This window comes from Pogona vitticeps, chromosome 5, assembly GCF_051106095.1.
Source record: "Pogona vitticeps strain Pit_001003342236 chromosome 5, PviZW2.1, whole genome shotgun sequence".
Taxonomy (NCBI): Eukaryota; Metazoa; Chordata; class Lepidosauria; order Squamata; family Agamidae; genus Pogona; species Pogona vitticeps.
The window spans coordinates 69065111-69083091 of record NC_135787.1 but is presented as its reverse complement, the minus strand read 5'-3'; the positions used below and the strand labels follow the sequence as shown (position 1 = coordinate 69083091).

The 17981-nt window shown below is 39.2% G+C and overlaps 1 protein-coding gene across 1 annotated transcript; it reads right to left on the bottom strand.

Moving 5' to 3' along the window:
* Positions 1–1592: 1592 nt before the first annotated feature.
* On the bottom strand, positions 1593–17556 carry OCIAD1 (OCIA domain containing 1). The gene is made up of 8 exons (XM_073001279.2): positions 15195–17556; positions 14717–14798; positions 13085–13138; positions 12894–12941; positions 12001–12121; positions 8374–8573; positions 6309–6455; positions 1593–1757 (listed from the first exon to the last, which is right to left on the bottom strand). The coding sequence occupies exons 1-8, from the start codon at positions 15321–15323 to the stop codon at positions 1720–1722; spliced, it is 819 nt and encodes a 272-aa protein (XP_072857380.2). The 5' UTR covers positions 15324–17556; the 3' UTR covers positions 1593–1719.
* Positions 17557–17981: the final 425 nt, after the last annotated feature.

The following is a 17981-nucleotide window of genomic DNA, read 5'->3' as shown; positions in this document are numbered from 1 at the left end:
ACCAGCCAGCAGAAGGAATACCCATGGATCATGGGAATTGAAGTCCAAAATATCTGGTGACTCAAAGGTTGAGAAATTGGTTTAGTTGATCGCATTGCAAGTAGAAACAACCAAGCGGGATGTGCATCACCATGCTGCTCTTCCATAAAAATCCATAGTTCCTGTAGATCACTGATGAGGCATGTGGAGGGGAGGGGGGAGTGTCACAGTAAATACACTGGAGTCTCATCTTGTATGAAAATTTTGACTTTTAAACATTATGGAAGAACACCATTAAAAGTGTAGAAAAAGAATTGCATTGTGACAAATCATGATGTAAGATTGTTTACCACCTAAGCATACCAATCTTTTAAAAGACTGTTTTTCATTACAATACAAATAACTCATTTTTAGAAATTAGCAAACAAAGGGAGCAACATTAGGTGTAAGAGTGCAGAGATTTACAAAGTGGCCACTTGTCCCTTGGGGCATAGTTGCCAGGGAAATGTGATTGACATTATCTCATCCAAGGAAATTAAAAATCTTATTTCAAAAAGTCAACATGCTTAATAGGAGAATGTGTCCTGTGGTGCTCATATACTGAATAAAAGGGAAACTTGCCCCTGTAAATTTGTCTCTTTGACTAGGTCCTTTCACTCTTTATCCGGTACATTAACTTTTCCATAAGGCCTAACTGCCGTATTGTCTTAAACCAAGAACTGGCAGGTTACTCACCTGTAATTGTAGTTCTTCGAATGGACCTCTGTGATTCACACTGTGGGTGATCTGGGCCTGCGCGGAGCATCGTCAAAATATTCTAGAGCTTCTGCGGTACCAAAAAATACATTAAAATAGACCTCTCCCCCTCCATATAAGTACCTTGGTGCCAGGACTCTCCCTTCTGTTGTGTCAACCACTGCAAGAGGAAAACACTGCATGGTGTGACAGAGGGGAGGTCGGGTGGGATGTGTGAATCACAGAGGTCCACTCAAAGAACTACAATTACAGGTGAGTAATCTGCCGTTCTTCTTCGTGGCCTCTGTGAATCACACTGGGGGTGACTAGCAAGCTCTCTTACCCGGAGGCAGGGTGTCACACCAAGATGGAAGCCAAAATAGCATGTCCAAATGCCATGTCAGACTTCTGTCTAACATCCAGTCCATTATGCCAGATGAAGGTAGATGGTTGTGCCCATGTAGCCGAGGCGCAGATGTCAGGGAGAAGCACACCACGGAGGAACGCTGTAGAGGTCGCCAATGCCCTGGTGGAATGAGGGCAAATAGCTTGAGGGATTGGTTGTCGAGCAAGCTGTTATGCAAGCTGAATAGTAGAGGTCACTCAGCGAGAAATTGTTTGAGAGTTGAAGTTACTTTTAGGCCTTTGTTAGGAAGTTGATGACTGACAAAAAGGTGTGGGGAACGCCAAAAAAGGCTTTGTGCGCAACAAATAAAAGGAGAGGACCCTCTTGACGTCCAAAGTATGAAGGAGACACTCATGGGTTGTGGATAGTGATGGAAAAAAGGAGGGGAGGACTAGTGGTGCTCCCATTAGCTGTTCTCAGGATATTAAAAATCTTAATGTTAGCAGTGTGTACTCACATTTTGCCACATGAAAAAGGTCTAAATATTTTTATTTTAATACATTTGCTCTCCACAAAGAACAACTGAACATTCAGATTCTTCTCCAACACTGATAACAGTGCTGAAATTGAAGAGATGTCTTCCAAACATACGAAGGTTTTCACTCTTCCCAAGCATCTCCATACTTATTGACTTTAGCTATAAAAGAAAGCAGACATGGTAATGCACACATAGATGACTTACAGTTCAGCCCTATCAAAGTGACTGCATATCAGGAACAATATGAACTACCAATCAGCAGATCTTGACCTGGCACAGCACTGGATCTGAACTAATTCTGACTGTCAGAACATTATATTTTCACTGCCATGCTCACCAATTCACTAGTGGGTTCCTTGCAGAACAGCAGGACGATATACCATTTGTGACTTATTTCTGATTTACATATTGTTTCATATATTTGCTTTCTGATTTAAAAATAAAATGCCTCTATATTTCAAAACTTAACTGGAAAGTGCACTGAAAGATATAATAAATTCTTAGTTACAACCTTGTTCTCACAGAAAGATTTTTAAAAAAACTACAGTGGTACCTTGACTTACGAACTTAATCCGTTTTGGAACGACGTTCGTACGTCGAAAAGTTTGTAAGTCAAACTACCATTTCCCACTGAAATGCATGGGAACGTAATTAATCCGTTCCAGCATTTCAAAAGGCAAAAAGGCAGGGGGAAAGGGCTGGAAATTCCAATTTCCCGCCCTTTCTTCCTGCCTTTGTGGCTTTGGAGGTCTCAAATGGCTTCCTCCGATGTTGGGGGGAAAGCCCTTTGAGCCCTCCGAAGGTGCCGATTGCCGTGGCAGGGACCCCCAGGGAGGTCTCCCAGGGATTGCCCGCCACCATGGGAAACCTCCCTGGGCGTCTCTGCTGCCACGATCAGCGCCTTCAGAGCTCTCAAAGGGCTTCCTCCGATGTCGGGCGGAAAGCCCTTTGAGAGCTCCGTAGGCGAAAAGGCAGAGAGAAAGGGCTGGAAATTCGAATTTCCCGCCCTTTCTCCCTGCCTTTTTGGCTTCGGAGCTCTCAAAGTGCTCCCCCCCCGACATTGGAGGAAGCCCTTTGAGAGCTCCGAAGCCAAAAAGGCAGGGAGAATTTCCAGCCCTTTCTCCCTGCCTTTTTGCAGGGAGCCATTTACGAACGCCTCCGTTGACAAAAATGGCATTGACTTGCTCGTAGGTCGAGCTCCGTTCGCAAATCAATGCCAATTTTTGCCAACGGAACTGTTCGTAAATTGAAACATTCGTATCTAGGAATGTTCATAAGTCAAGGGTTGACTGTAAATGGTAAGTCATACTACTTCCTAGCATATTTCATTGTTTCCCTATGCAGGACTGTTTCTAATCGGAAAAACACAATTTCAAGTTTGGTGCCAAATGCAGTTTTGTTCCAAGAGAACAGTAAACAGAAAAAAACAATGGAACATCCTTAAGATTATGCTTGACATTCACAAGCTAGCTTAAGCCCCCCCTCCCAAAACAGGCACTCAAAAAGTTGACTCCTTCCACACATGTGCTCTGCTCTGTAGGTATTTTCTTAAAGTTTCACGGAACTGAAATCAATCTCTGGATCCATTTAGTTTTATTCTTTATAATGGAAACATCCCCTTCATGCATTGCTGCCTTGTCGTAGGGAAGGGACTTAAGTAATTCAGAGAAGCTATGGGCTATGCCATGCAGGGACACCCAAGACGGACAGGTCATAGTGGAGAGTTCTGACTAAACACGATCCACCTGGAGCAGGAACTGGCAAGCTACTCCAGTATCTTTGCCAAGAAAACTCCATGAACAGAAACAAAAGGCTAAAAGATATGACGCTAGAAGATGAGCCCCTCAGTTCAGAAGGTGTCCAACATTCTAATGAGGAAGAGCGGGGGACAAGTACAAGTAGCTCCAGAGCTAATGAAGTGGTTGGGCCAAAGCCGAAAGGACGCTCAGCTGTGGATGCCCCTGGAAGTGAAAAGAAAGTCCGATGCTGCAAAGAAAAATACTGCATAGGAACCTGGAATGTAAGATCTATGAACCTTCGTAAGCTGGATGTGGTCAAACAGGAGATGGCAAGAATAAACATTGATATCCTGGCCGTCAGTGAACTAAAATGGATGGGAATGGACGAACGCAGTTCAGACGATTATCATATCTGCTATTGTGGGCAAGAATCCTGTAGAAGAAATGGAGTAGCCCTCATAGTCAACAAAAGAGTGGGAAAAGGTGTACTTGGATCCAATCTCAAAAACGATAGAATGATTTCAATACGAATTCAAGGCAGATCTTTCAACATCACAGTAATCCACGTTTATGCACCAACTACCAATGCTGAAGAGGCTGAAATGGCCCAATTCTATGAAGACTTACAACACCTTTTAGAATTGACACCAAAGAAAGATGTTATTATAGGGGACTGGAATGCTAAAGTAGGGAGTCAGGAGATCAAAGGAACAACAGAGAAGTTTGGCCTTGGAGTCCAAAACGAAGCAGGGCAAAGGCTAATACAGTTTTGTCAAGAGAACAAGCTGGTCATCACAAACACTCTTTTCCAACAACACAAGAGGTGACTCTATACATGGACATCACCAGATGGGCAATACTGAAATCAGATTGATTATATTCTCTGCAGCCAAAGATGGACAAGCTCTATACAGTCAGCAAAAACAAGACCTGGAGCTGATTGTGGCTCTGATCACCAGCTTCTCATAGCAAAGTTCAAGCTTAAACTGAAGCAAGTATAAAAAACTACTGGACTAGTCAGGTATAATCTAAACCAAATCCCTTATGAATACACAGTGGAAGTGAAGAACAGATTTAAGGAACTAGATTTGGTGGACAGAGTGCCTGAAGAACTATGGATGGAGCGTTATAACATTGTACAGGAGGCAGCAATAAAAACCATGCCAAAGAAAAGGATATGCAAGAAAGCAAAGTAGCCATCCAATGGGGCCTTACAAATAGTAGGGAAGAGAAGGGAAACAAAATGCAAGGGACGATAGGGAAAGTTACAGAAATTTGAACACAGACTTCCAAAGAATAGCAAGGAGAGACAAGAGGGCCTTCTTAAATGAACAGTGCAAAGAAATAGAGGAAAATAATAGAAAGGGTAAAACCAGAGATCTGTTCAAGAAAACTGGAGATATTAAAGGAACATTTTGTGCGAAGATGGACATGATCAAGGACAAAAATTGTAGGGACCTAACAGAAGCAGAAGACATCAAGAAGAGGCGGCAAGAATACACAGAGAAATTATACCAGAAAGATCTGGATGTCCCGGAGAACACAGATAGTGACCTGGAGCCAGACATCCTGGAGAGTGAAGTCAAGTGGGCCTTAGAAAGCATGGCTAACATCAAGGCCAGTGGAGGTGATGGCATTCTAGTTGAACTATTTAAAATGTTAAAAGATGATGCTGTTAAGGTGCTACACTCAATATGCCAGCAAGTTTAGAATACTCAGCAGTGGCCAGAGGACTGGAAAAGATCAGTCTACATCCCAGTCCCAAAGAAGGGCAGTGCCAAGGAAAGCTCCAACTACCGTACAATTGCACTCATTTCACATGCTAGCAAGGTTATGCTCAAAATCCTACAAGTTAGGCTTCAGCAGTATGTGGACCGAGAACTCCCAGAAGTACAAGCTGGGTTTCGAAGGGGCAGAAGAACTAGAGGCCAAATTGCTAACATGTGCTGGATTACGGAGAAAGCCAGAGAGTTCCAAAAAAACATCTACTTTTCTAGCCCCCTTCTGCTCCCTAGGGCTCCACTTTGCCATAGGGAACCCTTTGGGAGCCTTGTGGCAGAGAAGGAGCTATTAATAGTAAAAAAATCACACACACCCCAAGGGCCATCAGGATTGGGACTGCCAGTAACAATCTGCTAGCAATTTCTGGCTATTAAAGGCTTTCTGCCTCCATCACAAGGCTCCCAATGGTTTCCTTGAGGGAAAAGAAACCGTAGGATGCCTCAGAATCTGAAAAGGCAGAAAATAGGAGGGTTTAGTTTTAATTAAGTATGACTGGTGCAGAATGATTATGTAATCCAGTTTTCATCACATAACTATGTACACAAAATATTGACCACTGTTTCTCAAATATCAATTATTTATGCTTTTCGTACAAAACACTGGCATTTCATTTTAACCTGATCAGAATTAACTGTTGTAGTCTGTGTATAACTAAAAGAACTTTCAGTGAATTATCAAGTATGAACATTTAATTTTTGCTTGTTACATGTTTTTGTGTGAGAAGAAATGAGCCAAGGCAAAGTGAAGCAGAAACAAGCAATACTGGAATAGAAGAGAGGGGGGAAACTGCTCAGTGAAATGGTTTCTAAATTTCCATTCTTAATTGTATGAAGTATAATGGCTGTCTGTCTAAGGAAAACTGTATATAGGAATATTTTAAAGACATACCATCTATAGGTAAGAAGAAAGTATACAAAATGTGCTTAATACAGAAAATGGACACAACCCAAAGACAGTATAATATACTAATTATGTAGTCAGATTTCAGCTACTATTTGGAAATACAGTTATAGAATTATTTAGGTATTTATCTATGAAGTATGATCAACAGACAACCTGGTTTAAATCTGACATTTTTCTTGCTTGTTTAATTCATGAGTCCTAATTGATTTAAATTGCCTTAATTTAAATCAATTCAGCCTTACTGCTTGTCACCCAAGTTAAATTTTTTTAAAACTTAACCACTCACTTTCCTGTTTAAACGGTCTTTCCTGTGATGGTTTCGATAAAACGTCTGACTTCGGCATTACTGCCCCATACATCTCTCTATTTTTGCTCCTTAGTTCTTCATATGTGATTCTTCTTTTTGCACTTTCTTCCACAGGTGGCACATATTCTTAATAGAACAAGAGAAATAAATATCATATTCAGCATAAAGTAAAGGTTATTAACACTGTGTCTTGATAGTATATAGTATGTTTATTTTAAAGGAAAGTTTCCATCTGTCAGAAGTCTTGACTTCAGTTACGTTTGATGCTTTGACTTCTGTGGAGTAAAAAGCCATTCAAACTAGAAGATACAGTGGTGCCTCACCTGACGACGTTAATCCGTCCCAGTGAAATTGCTGTAGAGCGAAATGTCGTCAAGCGAAATAAAAAAGCCCATTGAAATGTACTGAAAACCATTCAATGCGTTCCAATGGGCGAAATACCTGCTCGTCCAGTGAAGATCCTCCATAGGGCGGTCATTTTCTGTCCCGGTATAGTAAAAAAAGTCCTAAAAACAGCGGGGAGCCACTTTGCACAGTGGGCGGCCATTTTGAAAAACCGACGATCAGCTGTTTTTATCGTCGTAAAGCGAAAAATCGGTTCCCGAAGCAGGGGGCCGATCATCGTAAAGCGTTTTTCCCATTAGAACATCATTTTGCGATCGCAAAAACCTAATCGTCAAGCGGATTCGTCATTTAATGAGGTAATCATTAAGCAAGGCACCAATGTAGATCAAATTCAGGTTTACTTACATCTTCGAAAAAATGAGGGGTTTTACAGTTTAAGCTTTGCTATACTGGATAGCTAGGTGTTATCAGAAAGAAGCAAGCCTCAGTTCCACAAGTAGGTACAGTATTTCTATATCCTCAGCACAGTCTCTCATGGACATTGTTGTTGCAACTTCTATAAACAGGTTTATCCACTGTTGCAATATTCAGATGAACAGATCATTTGTCTGAGCAGCTATTAATGTAAATGGGCCCACAAATACTGTACTACTTTTTTGTTGCCAGATTTGCAAATTCAGGAGAATGAATGGTTGACACGATCATCATCGGCCTTTGTCAAACTGAATCTTTCCAAATGTTTCAGTCTACAGTTACCTTCACCCTTGACCACTGGCCATGCTAGATGAGAGTTTCAGGCCAAAACATCTGGAGGGACCCTGGTACAGGAAGGCTGAATTAAGATATCAAAACTTACTCCAACTGCATGTGGGGAGTTATAAAAATCTAAGGCTAACTGTATTATTATAGATTCAACCCATATAACCTGCTATTATTTAATTTTTAAGAAATAACTGGGAATCTTAAAATTATAATGGGAGTCGTGCAGGCATAATGCTGTGATTGCTTAATTATGGTTAAGTAACAAATAAGCACTTGCCATTTAAAAACACACCAACTGACAGCACAGTTTGCCATACCAGCAAAACAATACTTTGGATAAGATTCCAAAAGCTTGTACCACTAACCGGTAGTACAGAAATAATAATATCTTAACATAGCAGGTATATAGTATATGCCCTTGCAGATATTTGGGACTGAAATGTTAGCATCTAAGTATGGATCTACATATTATGAAGGAACACAGCCCAATTTTTCATTTGGAATTTTTGCAGAGGAAGAGCAATTTATAAAGTAAAATATAACAGCAAGTATGAACCCTTCTTGTCCAGACATTCTTCCCTGCTCTTTTCAAACTGTTATCTCTCAATCGGCTACAAAATCTGAAGCTGCCCAAATATATTAGGAAAGAAGAGAGCTATAAGAGGATCTGTAGGTGAGAGCAGTAGGGACATAAAAGGTTAAACATTTTCTTCATGCCTATCAATTTCCCTCTGTAAGCCCTGCTTCCCCTTCAATCCACATTGACATTCATGGATACATGAAACACATATTGTCAATATAACATCTGTTCTAATACTGCCTTTTGGAACCAAAAGGTTTGTATTTATAAGCCCAAAGAATATTCATTTTAGAAAATCTACTTTTAAAATTGGAAATGTATCATCATGGCATTACAAAAGTATAAGGCAATCTCTACCTGGAGGTGGGCCGTCTGTTATTCCAGAAGGAGAAGATTCACCTACAGAAGAACTAAATGGGACTGGGTTATCTTGGGAGGGAAAGTCTATTGCTCCATAATTATCAACAGGGTACTTTGAAGTCCGTGACAGTTCTCCTGCTGGGACACTTTCAGAAGATGAAGGCACGTTTGAAAATCTTGGCTGCTGGGACCTAAGCCTGAAGAGACAGAGGGCAGTGAGTTACAAAAAACACAATTTGTGAAAGTATTTGAATTTGTTATTTTTCACTGTCCAAATACAATGGTGCCTCGCAAGACGGGCGCTCCGTTTAACGACGAATCCGCATTACGACGAGGTTTTTATGATCGCAAAAGCGATTGCAAAACGACGTTTTGAATGGGGGAATTTCGCTGCATGATGATCAGTTCCCTGTTTCGGGAACCGATTTTCGCTTCCTGACGATCAAAACAGCTGATCATCAGGTTTTCAAAATGGCTACCGAGTGCTCAAAATAGCTCCCCACTGTCTTTAGGAGCCATTTTTCACCGCACAGGCACCTGAAAATGGCCGCTGGACGGTGAGTTCTTAGCCGATTGGAATGCATTAACCAGGTTTTAATGCGTTTCAATGGCTATTTTATTTTCGCTTTACAGCGTTTTTGTTCTACAGCGATTTCACTGGAATGAATTAACGCCGTAATGCGAGGCACCACTGTACATGTTAAGTATGCATTTCCTATCAACTACTCAGACCAAAAAACAAACAGGCATTTGTTGCAGAGATTATCTCTCTTTAAATATCAAAGATTACAATTCCAAAAAGTTATACTTTTAAGCACTGTAGCCTTTATTTTTAAAAAAAACTTATTTCTAAAGAATGAAAAGACAATCGACCATTTTACAAATATTAAATACAAAACTATTCCCCACATTTCTCCAAATCACATATATACCTTTCCCCATCACCTTTTAAAGAAAAATTGACCAACAATCTAAGTTTCTTTTCAAATCACATGTCTCTATTTTATCGCTTCCAGTTTTCCGTGAATTTACTATGGCTTATTTCCCCTCTATGTACTCTAACTTTATTCGTCATTTTTTCCATCACCAATGTATGCCATATTTTACTTGTGAATGCTTGCAGTGAGAGATCTTGGGCTTTTTTCCAATTTTTAGCTATTTCAGATCTTGTGGTGCCTATGAGATTTGCAATTAATTCTTTATATTGTAGATTCTCATTTCCCTCCGTGAATAATGAAAATAACAATAATGTTTCATTAATTTCTATTTTTTGATTAGTCAGTGTTTCTATCTATTTAATTACCTCCAGCCAAAAAGTTTCTATTTTGGGGCAAGAGATCCACATATGTTCCAGAGTTCCCTTTTGTCCGCAGTTCCTCCAACATTTATCAGATATATCTTTATTAATTCTGTGTAGTTTTGTAGGGCATAGATGCCATCGGTGGACTACCTTTAGAACCGTTTCTTTTGCACTTGCTGAAATAGATTTATATGGATATTTTTTCCAGATTCCTGTCCAAATTTCTTCAGGTATATTAATATTTAAATTTGTTTCCCACACTGTTTTAGATCCTCCACCTTTTCCATATTCTTTTTCAATAATGCTTTTATATATTAGTGAGGTTAATCCTCTCTTTTTATTTTTATCTTTTTGTATACAATATTGTTCTAATTCAGTTAATGTTCTTAGAAGGCCAATTTTTTGTTGTAAGTAAGTAGCGAAACTTCTTATTTGTTTTATTTGTAGCCAATTGCTTTTTATTTGCTTTGTTTTCTCTTCTATTTGCCTGATAGTAAGTGGTTTCCCTGACTTGAATAAGTCATTAATTCTATATATTCCAATTTGCTTCCATTCCTTAAATTGTGCATATTTTTCTTTAGACTTAAAATCTGGGTGATCCATAAGGGGACATAAAGGGGATACCGGGGGGGGGCAATGTTTTCTCCATATCCTTAATGTTTCAGAAATGAATGGGTTCTGTATTTGTTCTCCTTTTCCAATTGTTTTTGTAGTATAAATATACTTGTTTACAATGTCCATTTTCATTTCACTTTCCATTTTAACCCAATCTGAATTTTTACAAGTTTCGTCAATTTGTATAAGTTTAATAATTTGGTTTATTTGCAAAGCTTCATAATATTTTTGGAGCTGTGGTATCCCTAATCCTCCCTTTTGACTCTGTCTGTATTTGACGCTATTTATAAATCTTAAATTCTTTCCCTTTCCTGCAATAAAATTTTCTAGCTTTCCTTGCCATAGTTTTACTTTTTTTGTATCTGGCTGTAATGGGATATTTTGGAATAGAAATTGAAATTTTGGTAATATATAAGATTTAATCAGAGCAATTCTCCCCAGCATTGATAAGTTCAAATTGACCCATTTTGTCATTTTTTTCTTTTGCAAATTTAAATAGATTTTTATAATTTCTGTAGATTAATTAAGATTTTTGCCCCAGAAAATTTGAGGGACATCCAAATCCTTGTCGATAATTTTTTAAGTACGTGGCAAAGCACAAAAAAAAAAACAAAGAGGGTCAACTGACCATTCCCATCATCACTTTCATCACAGAAAACCACTGCCTGAAGAGGAAAGGGTTCTTTATCTGGTACGGCCTCCAAATATGCTGAACCCCCACCTTTTTTGTATCATGTCACATAACGGGCCTTCACAAACAGCACAGTCTCTGCCTCTTTACACAGTATATCTATTTGAAAGTGATCAAAGGGGGGAGCCATTTTTTTTACCCGGCGGCCATTTTGAAACCGCCGATCAGCTGTAGAAAAATCATCATTTTGTGAGAATCAGTTCCCGAAGCAGGGAACCGATCATAGTAAAGCAAAATTCCCCCACAGGAAACATCGTTTTGCGATTGCAAAAACTTTGTCATAATGCAATTTCATCATAAATTGGAGTGCTCGTCTTGCGAGGCACCACTGTAATCTGGATTTTCCCACTTCAGCACAACTTGCCTCTATTTTCTTTTCTCTTAGCTTTGCTGCCCAAATGCAATACTAGATCAACACCACAACACAGATCATATCTTCTCTTAAAGGAATATTATATTATTTTTCTTCTGTATAAAAAGCTCACTGCTGTTAAATCTGATCTGTATAGTCTGTATATTTCTAACAACAGATGTTTAAAAACTTGATTTTACTGTGCTTGATCAAGAGCCAGGATGAGTGCATTGTGCAAGCACATCCTGAAAATTCCAACTTTCATTTTAAAATTGTGAATTTTGGGTTCTTATGTACAGAAACCTAGACAACATCTTAAAAAGCAGACATCATCTTGCTGTGATATAATTTGTTCAGAAAAAACTATGTTTTAAAAAAAACACCTATGACTGATATACTTTTCCATTGAGATTATTTTGGCAAGGCCTTCTTCAAAATAAGAAGAGTGGGCAATCAGCCAAGGAGGCAGGGCATGTAATGAACTCCTGTAAAAGGAAAAGCAAATAGCCATACTCATGATTGCTTTTAAATAAACTTAAGAAAGAAAGAAAGAAAGAAAGAAAGAAAGAAAGAAAGAAAGAAAGAAAGAAAGAAAGAAAGAAAGAAAGAAAGAAAGAAAGAAAGAAAGAAAGAAAGAAATTTTTTTGAGTAAAGAAGATTTCTTACTCAGGTCGATTTTGTTTCCACAGAAGCTCTCTCAGTTGTGAATTCTCTAACTTCCCAAACTTTTCCTTGCATTTCTCCATATAGGAAATCTTCCCTGCGAAGTACCCAAACATGCCAGCAACTCGTGTGCAAAGGAAAGCAAACATTGTTTTAAGCCAATTTAGTTTATAGAAATTTCAATACATCTATTAAAATTTGCAACAACAATGCATGCAAAAACAAACAAATCTTTGATTCTGAGCTAAAGAGAAAGTTAGTCAGTCTCTACAATTCTTTCCTCCCTCTGTTTCCATGACAAAAAAGAGAACTTATGATATATCTGAGGCAATGAAGTCATCATCAGACAGCAAATAAGAAACATAAAGAATAATTTATTTTAAAGGCACAGAATAAACTATCTAGTAAATACCTACATTTTTCAACTACTGGCTAGTAAAATAACAATCATTTCTTGAGGAGTTCACTATTAAAAGGCTGAAACTACAAACATATGCAAATATATTTAGTTATGTGCCGTTCACCTTAATGGGACCTCCTTCTGAGTACACATGTAGACTATATCTGCTACAGTCTGGTGTAAGAAAGTGCTTTCAACATATTCAGTGAAACCTTACATTCCTGTTTTTTAATCTTCACATATGTTGCAGCTACTGCATGTCAATTTATTCAGTAGCACTCTAAATACATTTGTGTGTTGTTTTTTTAAAAAACCCAGACAGTTTGTTTTATCAAGACTCAAAAACCACACTTTCTGAATGACCAGGAACTCTCCTTCATCAGACCAATCATGCAACATTTGTAAGCACAAAGCCTCTCTGACTACAGCGATAACCCTAATTCTAACTTACAGGCCATTAATTACAAATTACGTATGATATAGGATTAAAACTCACGTGTGAGCTTTGGTATCGAGCCCCATTTTGGATGACTTACAATAATTCCTGAAAATAAAGATTGAAGGACATGAACTAAGAATTGACTTGGACAATGTTGACTTCTTAACAAATGTAATGGTACTCTGGGTTCTGAAGATCCATTTGGAACAGCAGGTATTTAAGTTCAATCAAAAGTATTTGAATCTCACCTTTCTTAATTAACAGCTGAGTGATGAGCATGCTAAAAGCAGAGAAAGGCAGGGCTGTGAGGAGGGGAAAGAAAAAAACTTATTTTTACTGCGTTGCAATATCTTCTCAAAAAAGACTGCAATCATACAAATTCATTAGAGAAAGTCCAAATAAATTCAGTGACATGGACTTTTCAATAAATGAAGTTAGAACTGTGCCACATAAAGTCCTTTCTATTTATTTATATTTTTATTTATTTACTTGTGTAATTTTTATGCTGTCTTCCTGATGGACAGAAGGCAGCTCACAAATAATTAAAACAAGTTAGACTAAAACTACAATAAATTACTAAATTAAACAACAGTTAAACATATAACAGTAATTCAAGATAGTCATCTAAACATTTGAAAGCTTTAAAAATACACTTAGAATGATGAATCCGCATAGCGACGATTTTTTTGTGGTCGTTTTTGCGATCGCATTGCGATGTTTTAAATAGTAAAAAATTGCTTTGCGATGATCGGTAAGCTTTTTCGCTTACCGATTTTCGCATAGCGATGTTTTTAGAACAGCTGATCGGCGGTTCCAAAATGGCCGCTGGGTAAAAAAATGGCCGCCCGCTGTGTTTTCGCGCCGATTCCTCGCTTACCGGGCAGCGAAAATGGTGGCCGTATGGAGGATTTTCGCTTTAAGGTGAGTTTTTTGCCCATAGGAACGCATTGAACGGGTTTTAATGCATTCCTATGGGCTTTTTATTTCCACATAGCGACGAATCCGTATAGCGACGATTTTTCCTGCATGGATTATCATCGCTATGCGGGGCACCACTGTACATGGATAGCATCCAGAAAAGGCTTAATCTTCCCCAATTTAGTTAATTAAAAGCCTGCCTAAAAAGAGAGGTCTTTAACTGCCTCCAAAAAGAGAAGGGGGGCAAATTTACTTCTTAAGAAAAAGCATTCCACAATCTGGGAGCAGCCACAGAGAAGGCCCTCTTCTCATGTCCAGATGAAACATGCCTGTGAGGGTAGTGGGACTGAGAAAAGGGTTTCTTCTGAAGATCGTAGAGCTGGGAAGGCTCACATAAGGAGACACAATCCTCTTCAGATAGCCAGACCTCAATTTCTAAATATATATTGCCTGAAAACCATTTTGAAGAGAAAGAGTACTTACTGCAATATAAATGGTTTCTTTAGAAAACAAAGAACCCTCTCTGTAGGTTGACATTATACTTTTGATCAAGTGTTGCATCTTTTCAAACAATATCAACAATGTGTATACACATCAGAATAACTCTTTGGAAGAGGTAGCCATGTTTGTGCAAGCATATCAGGCACATGTGCCACATTATTTTTTTTTCTTGTCTTGCCAGCAACTCATGCATACGGGCCGCCACAACTGAAGCAGCAACTCAGTGTTGTTAGAGACTATATGTTATTAAGCAAAGCAATTGGACAGCAAGATTTATAGAGGTACCGATATCCTAGGCAAGTCAGCAACAGATCAAAAATTGGACAGTCACTGGGAAAACACAAGTTCAAGCCCTTCCTGGCCAAGAAAATGACTAGGTGTCCCTAGGCAAGTCACTATCTCTCAAAGGCTAACTGCTACAATCATGAACACATAAAGTTTTTAAAAAATATTTCACTTACATCTATAAAAGAAGCTTTCTCGTTGGCATTCTCTGATGACTTGCTTCTCCTCTTCTGTTAACACGTAAGGTACTGTTCCACTCTTTCATATGAAACAGTTGAAAATTACAAGTCAAGATATGAAAGGAAGAGTAATATCATAAAATGCTCAGCATAACCATTTGCCAATAAATGTACATGAGACGTTCTGCTTTAAAAAATCAGTAAAATACGATCACTAGTAGATGTTCTTAGGTATTCCTATAGAAAAATGTACTATGGAATTAGTGTTAGGAGATAACTCTTTTTTCCTCTTGCATTTTTTCATCTGCCCATCTTCTTCACCACTGCACTATCAAATGCATTTACCAATTTTCTACGTCATACCACTGACTAAATGTTTAGTCCACAAAACATTATTTAATGATGAATACATTTAATCACTAAAATCCCACAAGCAGTTGACACCATTTTAGGGACTTCGACGATTTAATCTCACCTGGCGAGGTGGGTCCATGGGGGAGTTCATAAGCAGGGGCGAGCCGACGACAACAGCCTGTCTCCCAAAAACCTCTATCATCCGAGCCAAACACGGGACAAAGGAGACAAGCCGGAAGCTCCGCTTCATTAACCGGAAGGGCACGGAGGGCGAGGGTTTCTATAGCCAAAATATGGCTAGACGGGAACCCGGAAACATAAGAGGCGGCTCGAGCCCCGCCAAGAGAAGTACAGTAGGTGCGAGATGTTCTACGGTGGAACTGGAGATCTCTCCGTCCGTGTGGCAGAAACGGGAAGGTTCATAGAAATCGGGGGGGATGGGCGCTTAAAACCAGCCCCTTTCCTTGCAAAATATTTCAGAAGATCATGCACTCTGCACCAAGAAAGTTGTCTTGTTGACGGGATGTTCTTGGCAGTAGTAGAAACGCAACTCCGGGGTTTCAAAAGAGAGACAAGATCAAGGTTGCTAGCCTCTTTCAGCTTGACCCGCCGAATTGGTATACAGCTTGGCAGTAGGAAAATATGGCATAAAAGAAGATTGAAAATATCAGAAAAATGAAAGACTGTTATTCAATCTACAAGTTTAATAAGAGAAGCAAAAAAAAAAAAAAAACAGTATTGGAAACGCCTGTGTTTTTTCTTTCTCCTCCATTAAAAAAATAGGATATTCTGCTGGAAGAACTTAAAGCAGTAGTTTATCCTGCTCGTCAGCTTTTGTATTTGGGGCAGTTGGTGTCATCCTAAGGGCTTTTTATACCAGACGGTAATACTTTTCCAACAATAAAAACAGAAGATTAAATGCTGAGAGCCTCATACAAGCAAAAGATTAAGTACTCAGACCCCAAGATAGTAACACCTAGGTAATGGCTTTCCCTGAAATCCCTTGGCCATTTTATGCATAATGTGGCCCTGCTACTAGATGTAGCAGGGCCACATTATGCCACCACATGCCACCTGAAATCTCTGCTGCTACTCAGCTGGGCAACTTGACTCCGTAAGTCAGTTAGGTGGGACATGGCAACCACAGCCAAGAATAAAGGAAAAGCATCTAAAAGTTAGTTTGATGTTTCATAAATATGGATCCTTCATAAAGCTGTGATCTTCTATGCTACTACTCTTTGCCTAAAAAAGAAGAAAAGCCTCATTGCTTTCAAATCCAAGAGAAGGAATACAGTGGACCCTTGACTTACAGACGGCTTGACTTACAGACTTTTTGAGTTACAGACTTCTCTGGCCGCAAAATTTAGGTTTGACTTGCAGACTGAGATTTGACTTACAGACCAGAAAAAAACCAAAATGGAACAAAAACGGCCTGTTACGGGATTAATCGGTTTTCAATGCACTGTAGGTCAATGGAGACTTGACTTACAGACGTTTTGACTTGAGAACCGCCTTCCAATATGGATTAAGTTCTCAAGTCAAGACCCCACTGTAGTTATAGATCTGTTTGCACTTTCCAGTTAAAGAGAGTTCATTCGCAACAGTGATACGTTTATATTCTGATTTAGCATTTATTTTTAATATAATGTCAAATCATTATGAAGAGAATAAAGCCTTTGTTATTTGATGCAAAATATAGTATTCTTCCCCTTTATGGATTGCTGCCTTATCGTGGCGAAGGGGCTTGAGTAATTCAGAAAAGCTATGGGCTATGCCATGCAGGGACACCCAAGATGGACAGGTTATAGTGGAGAGTTCGGACTAAACGCGATCCACCTGGAGCAGGAACTGGCAAGCTACTCCAGTATCTTTGCCAAGAAAACTCCATGAACAGAAACAAAAGGCTAAAAGATATGATGCTAGAAGATGAGCCCCTCAGGTCGGAAGGTGTCCAACATGCTACTGAGGAAGAGCGGAGGACAAGTACAAGTAGCTCCAGAGCTAATAAAGTGGTTGGGCCAAAGCCGAAAGAATACTCAGCTGCAGACACGCCTGGAAGTGAAAGGAAAGTCTGATGCTGCAAATAAAAATATTGCATAGAAACCTGAAATGTAAGATCTATGAACCTTGGTGAGCTGGATATGGTCAAACAGGAGATGGCAAGAATAAACATTGACATCCTGGGTACCAGTGAACTAAAATGGATGAGAATGGGCAAATTCAATTCAGACGATTGTCACATATTATTGTGGGCAAGAATCCCATAGAAGAAATGGAGTAGCCCTTATGGTCAACAAAGGAGTGGGAAAAGCTGTATTGGGATACAATCTCAAAAATGGTAGAATGATTTCAATACGAATCCAAGGCAGATCTTTCAACATCACAATAATCCAAGTTTATGCACCAACCACCAATGCTGAAGAGGCTGAAATTGACCAATTCTACGAAGACTTACAACACCTTCTAGAACTGACATCAAAGAAAGATGTTCTTGTCGTTATAGGGGACTGGAATGCTAAAGTAGGGAGTCAAGAGATCAAAGGAACAACAGATAGGTATGGCCTTGGAGTTCAAAACGAAGCAGGGCAAAGTCTAATAGAGTTTTGTGAAGAGAACAAGCTGGTCATCACAAACATTGTTCTCCAACAACACAAGAGGCGACTCTACACATGGACACCACCAGATGGGCAATACTGAAATCAGATTGATTATATTCTCTGCAGCCAAAGATGGAGAAGCTCTATACAGTCAGCAAAAACAAGACCTGGAGCTGATTGTGGCTCTGATCACCAGCTTCTCATAGCAAAGTTCAAGGTTAAACTGAAGAAAGTAGGAAAAACTACCGGGCTAGTCAGGTATAATCTAAACCAAACCCCTTATGAATACACAGTGGAAGTGAAGAACAGAT